The sequence below is a fragment of the Mytilus galloprovincialis genome, chromosome 8 (genome assembly GCF_965363235.1).
Source record: "Mytilus galloprovincialis chromosome 8, xbMytGall1.hap1.1, whole genome shotgun sequence".
Classification (NCBI taxonomy): domain Eukaryota; kingdom Metazoa; phylum Mollusca; class Bivalvia; order Mytilida; family Mytilidae; genus Mytilus; species Mytilus galloprovincialis.
This window is the reverse complement of record NC_134845.1, coordinates 208,132-214,464: the sequence shown is the minus strand read 5'-3', so window position 1 is coordinate 214,464 and position 6,333 is coordinate 208,132. Positions and strand designations below refer to the sequence as shown.

General features: G+C 44.4%; 1 protein-coding gene across 1 annotated transcript; it reads right to left on the bottom strand.

Moving 5' to 3' along the window:
• Nucleotides 1-2,929: 2,929 nt before the first annotated feature.
• On the bottom strand, nucleotides 2,930-3,947 carry LOC143043053 (uncharacterized). Its single transcript, XM_076215549.1, has 3 exons — nucleotides 3,702-3,947; nucleotides 3,445-3,558; nucleotides 2,930-3,220 (listed from the first exon to the last, which is right to left on the bottom strand). Exons 1-3 carry the CDS (start codon nucleotides 3,903-3,905, stop codon nucleotides 3,125-3,127), a joined length of 414 nt encoding a protein of 137 aa, XP_076071664.1. The 5' UTR covers nucleotides 3,906-3,947; the 3' UTR covers nucleotides 2,930-3,124.
• Between the last annotated feature and the right edge of the window lie 2,386 nt (nucleotides 3,948-6,333).

The following is a 6,333-nucleotide window of genomic DNA, read 5'->3' as shown; positions in this document are numbered from 1 at the left end:
GTACCACGGACAAAGCAAATATGCAAAATATCGCAAACAACACAGCAATGACGGGATGTATAAGTACAGAGACACGTCAGTGATATTTGTGTAAAGAAGACGATAGAATAATAATAGCGCTCCCGACGAACTGTGTTTGTAGGTTGCTACCTGCTCAAGAATGCCATATTTATTTCCGCACCTTGCAGTTCCCTTAAGGTGCTAAAATTGAACGCGCTTGGCTTGACGATGAATGATAATATCGTCTTCACTTTCTGCATCAAAATCCTTGACTATGCTTGTCTGGTACACGTAGCCACCTCTATTTGACAGGAAAGTTTGGAAACCTGTCATGACCGAGTTGAATAGGTCCATCGAACGAGTGTAAAGCGAACTTTAATCAAAATTGGATCGGTCAAGTTGTGTACCATTTGCAGATGTCGCTTCAATCTGGTTTGCTCTATTCTGCAGTACGGGCATACTAAGGCTGGAGCAGGTACGGCGCCACGGTTTTTTTATTGCATGAGAAGTTCGTCAATCTCGCTTAACAAAGCCGACAAACCCGTTGCGAGTGACGCCACATATGGCCGGGCTTTGTCTGGTTGCACAGTTGGCATGTCTGAAGCGCTGATCTTCCACTCGACGGGAACTGTCCCTTACCTTGCCAGCAGTACTATGTCCTATTGCGATTGCCCAGTCATGCCGAGCCTTTTTTCAGCTGCCCTGTCGCTGATATTAACCCTGCGATTATCAACCCCGCCACCTACAGGGTAAGACATACCATCAGCCTGTGCACCGGACTTTGAATGTTTGCCCATGGCCTGGTCAATACCTACATGGGCAACATACTTTGATTGTTTGACCGTTGCCGTCTCGAGGTTTCCATGGGCGACAACAGGCTGTACATTGGGTGCCACCACAACATCAACCACCTCTTCCTCAGTCGTGTCTGCAATTAAAAATATGTTCGTGGTATAATTGACATGTTGATGATTTATACAGACACAAAGGGAAAGCGGTGACCCGTTGTCATTTGCAACGACAGATTACTTGCATGAATCCAGACTTGTATTGAAATGTGTTGATCTGCAGTTGTGCTATTGACATTTAAATTTAAACATTGACATTTACATTTTAAAAAAGCATGCTAAATTACAAACCTCTTGGGGACACTGACCACTTCCCTCTTGACGACTGGACTGTGTCTGCTTAAGAGATATTGTATATAATTTTATAATTTGTTTTGTAATACCGATTTCACTGTATTACTACTGGAGATGATTTTATAATTTGTTTTGTAATACCGATTTCACTGTATTACTACTGGAGATGATTTTATAATATATAATATATACCTGTAACTCTTTTGTTTGTTATGTGTAACAAAAAAAAATGGATTTTTTTTTTTATTTATAATAAAAACATATCATATATAAAATAAAACAACACAACAACAAAAATGTAAATACATATAATAAACAAAGAAACCTACACTGGTAAAAAAATATAAACTTAAAAAGAAAACAAAATCACAAGTAATTGGTAGAGTCATGTAAAATGTCCGGTACATGCTATACAATGAGGTTCAGGCAGAGCCAGAGCGATCTGGCCTGCCTCGAAGCCGCCTCTCTGCCTCCCTTCTTTTGCGGTGCAGCAAATTCTTCTCTTTCTTTTCTTCACTTTTCCTCGTCTTCTCCTCCCTCATTCGAGTCTCTTCTTCAGGAGAGGGATAGGGGTCGGGGTGGATGAGGATGAACTCAACACCCCGACCCTCTATCATTTCCATTTCCACCATCTCTTTTGTCCTTTCTAAGGTGGCCAGCTTCAATTCATGTTTCGTTAAGTTGATTTCTGCTGTGGATATCTGGCTGCTCTCCAGCAGCCTATTCCAGTCCTTCCTGCTTCCTAGAACCTTTATTATGTACGTTGTCATTGCTTTATATCTGAAAAATAGAGGAAACAATAATATGGAAAAACCCCATGGTTAACCCTTTGCGGTGTCAGGACCCAAGCAAACAGCCGACAGTTGTCCCATTGGCTATGAGATAAGCTTATGCGTAGCATCACCGTGAAGTACCACCACAGCAGTGCGCTCTTGGACATGGCACTCGCTGCATGGTAGTACACGGTAACCCCCACTCATAGGCCTTTCTCTAACCCTATACATGCAGAATAAATAAGTAAAACTATATACAGATATATACACAAGGCAACGACAATGTACAAGATATATACAAGCAAAAGATACCCCGGTCCACCCTGCCCACCCTGCCCGCCTTTAACAGGGATAGGGATAGGCTTATGCGTAGCATTACCGTGAAGTACCACCACAGCAGTGCGGTCTTGGACATGGCACTCGCTGCATGGTAGAACACGATAACCCCCACTCATAGGCCTATCTCTAACCATATACATGCAGAATAAATAAGTAAAACTATATACAGATATATACACAAGGCAACGACAATGTACAAGATATATACAAGCAAAAGATACCCCGGTCCACCCTGCCCACCCTGCCCGCCTTTAACAGGGATAGGGATAGGCTTATGCGTAGCATCACCGTGAAGTACCACCACAGCAGTGCACTCTTCAACATGGCACTCGCTGCATGGTAGAACACGATAACTCCACACTCATAGGCCTATCCCTAACTCTATTCATGCAGAATAAATAAGTAATACTATATACAGATATATACAACAGATATACACGTGGTCGGTGTCTCTATCACGAATAAAAAAAAAAATCCCCTAACCCACTCCCAATTGGTCGGTGTCTCTATCACGAATAAAAAAAAAATCCCCTAACCCACTCCCAATTGGTCGGTGTCTCTATCACGAATAAAAAAAAAAATCCCCTAACCCACTCCCAATTGGTCGGTGTCTCTATCACGAATAAAAAAAAAAAAATCCCCTAACCCACTCCCTATTGGTCGGTGTCTCTATCACTGGTCGGTGTCTATCACTAATAAAAAAAAAAAATCCCCGTTCCCACTCCCTATTGGTCGGTGTCTCTATCACTAATAAAAAAAAAAATCCCCGTTCCCACTCCCTATTGGTCGGTGTCTCTATCACTAATAAAAAAAAATCCCCGTTCCCACTCCCTATTGGTCGGTGTCTCTATCACGAATAAAAAAAAAATCTCAGTCCGTCAGTCCCTTATTCCATTTACTAATTCTCTCCTTCGGTGCCTTCTTCTTCAACTTCTTCTGTCTCGTGTCCTCAGCTGGCCTTCCCGTCTGCAAAAATAAAGATACCTTTAGCCAAGGCATTGATAATGTTTCCCCCCCCCCCCCTTATATCTTTTATGCGTAGCATTTTCACGGGCTATGCCTGTTGTTTATGGGTAGCATTTTCACAGTTTCTTCGGCTGCGTATGTTTTCATCGTGTATAACTTTCTGCCCGATCTTGTGTGTTTTATCGAAGGCCCGACTGACTGAGTTTACTAATTAAAGTACTTACCTCTACCTTACTCCTCTCTACAACCAGCTCCTCTAGATTCTGCTCTCTCTCCGCCCGAGAGGGGACCACACCGCTGCCTCCGGTCGCCTGCTGTTGTCCTTCTGCTGCTGCATCCTGAAATTTGATAGTGAAATTTAAAAAAACATTAAGTAACATTTTCACAAAAAAATTTAAAATAACATTAAGTAACATTTTCACAAAAAAAGAATCATTTTCACGGGAATAATATATTTGTTGCGACTAGTAAGCTAATTTACCTTGTAGGCCTTGCCAAGTTTGTCAAGGACAGCATGACGGCTTTCCACTCGCCGGGACTTGTCGTAGTACCGGTCGGCAGTCGCTACATTGTGCGCCATGTGCTTGGCCAGCTCAATGGCTTCCTCCCGGGTGCCCCCGCTCTCTCTGAGGGTGCTAACCGCCAGCTTCCTGTTCCGACTGGCGGTTAGGGTTGTCTTCTCCATCCCCTCTCCCTCGAAGAATCTATCCCATTCTGTCTGGACCAGCTTACTCATTGCCTGTAATAAAAATCACACTGACATTATGACCTCAACGAATAATACATAATACGACCGATAGCAGACCGCGAAATAAAAACACCGTCATTTATAATGTTCAAAATATACGTACCGAGGGCGTAAGATATTCTCCCTTGCCCGTCAGGAACAAGTAAGGCTGGGGCTTCTCTGGTGGGTTGACTGGTAGGCTCAGGTGTGTCGCGTACACCTGCATGAGTCCCAGGAGGTCAGCAGCTATCCTCACATGGCAGATCTTGCCAGAGCGCGCCTCCTTGTGCTCGAACACCTGTAATACGATAGACAGTAATACTTAATCACCTGTAAGAGAGAGATTGATATTAATACGATACACAGTAATATAATTACTTAACACTTAATACCGATAACTTATAATTTATTGTGATTTACCTCGATCTCGATATCGGTCCCATCTACTGCTACAGCCGCCAGGACATCAGCCCGCCTCAAGTGGGTTATGTCCCCAGCCCTCTTGGCGTTACTCAAGAGTAACTGGAGACATAAGATGTTCCGGGCGTCCATCTTCTCTGCCCTGGACAGCTGCTCTCCTCTCTCTGCCTTCTCGATCACTCTCCTGGCTCTGGTGGGTCGTTGTCCGTCCAGGTCCACAATGTCCTCGCCACCTTGGCGATGAGGACATCCTCCTTCAGGCTCTTGCTCACCGTCTTCATTGTCTCGGAGAGCGTGGTGAGCTGGTCTGCAAGGAGACGCAGATGGCGGAGCCAAGTACCCTTTCCTGCAAGGAACTGCAGGAACCCAGCCAAGCTGTGGAGGTATACCCGCAGGGTAGCAGGCTTCACTCTGAAAAAGAAAAAGAGGAAATAACTGACACTGCATTACGTATGCGTAACATTTTCACATGTATACTTACAAGTTTCACGTATGCGTAACACTTTCACATGTATACTTACAAAGTTTCACGTATGCGTAACATTTTCACATGTATACTTACAAGTTTCACGTATGCGTAACATTTTCACATGGCGTGCAACATTCCCCCCAAACACAACGTAAAGGCTTACAAGGTATGATTGACTTACCTGTCTTCTTGGAGGTGGCGGTTGACCTCACCGTCCAAGGTCCCGATCTTCTCCAGATCCAGGAGCGCCTGCCTCGTCAGCCCTGTGGTCAACCAAAACTTCACAGCCGTCAAGTGGCTCTGTGTGGTGGTAGCCTTGCGGGCTATCCCACACGCTCTGTCGGTCATCGTCTTTCTGAAAGGGAAAACAACATTTGTATATATATGCATTTCTTATGCGCAACATTTTCACATGTATACTTAAAAGTTTCACGTATGCGTAACACTTTCACATGTATACTTACAAGTTTCACGTATGCGTAACATTTTCACATGTATACTTACAAGTCTTGGGTCGTCAGCGACGTAAAAGGCCGGCCGTACCCCAATTCTTTCCCACTGACAATCATACCACGTCATATTTCAATGTATTTTTTTTCTCTCTAAAAACGCAATCAAAGGTACCAAAATACAAACTCACCCGTAGTCTACTAGTGCCTGTTGTAGTTCCTGCTGAGCCTGGGTGCCTTCCTCGTAAGGCACTGCTCCCTGGATGGCCTCGCGGAACTCTTCGCTGTCCTTCTCCAGCTTGTGCACCGTCTTAAGGTGCACATCCATGCGGATCGTATTTGACCCGCACAGACCACACTCAAGACGGCCACCGTAGGTCCTGTTGCCTTGGTCGCGGGGTCTGCCCTTCGTCTTCACAGGCACCGCCTCGGCGTCAGGGTGACACACCGTCATGTGACGTCTCAGGTTGACCACCGCAGCAGTACACCCTTCAATTTGGCACTCCCTGCGTGGTCGTTTCTGAAAATAAATAAAACAAAAACATTTATGTGTAACATTTTCACATGACGGGTAGCAATTGTCAGAAAAATACACAAGTCCGTCCACCGAATAAAGTTTCAGGTCCGAAAAATTTTCCCATTTATGTGTAACATTTTCACATGACGGGTAGCAATTGTCAGAAAAATACACAAGTCCGTCCACCGAATAAAGTTTCAGGTCTGAAAATTTTTCACATGACGGGTAGCAATTGTCAGAAAAATACACAAGTCCGTCCACCGAATAAAGTTTCTTGAGGGGTTCGATATGTTTTACACTGATAGCCCTTAAGGGTATATATAGTATATAATAAAAAATATATTAACATAAAACTCACCGTGTCACCCTTATACACCTTCGTGGTGGCTCTCCTCGTCCTTCTACGAACTGGCTCGTCAGCTGGCTGTGAGTCATCAGCTTCAGTGTCAGACCCTGACTCCTCCGCTGGCACGTCAGCAGCAACAGCTGGAACCTCAGTTCTACGAACTGGCTCGTCAGCTGGCTGTGGGT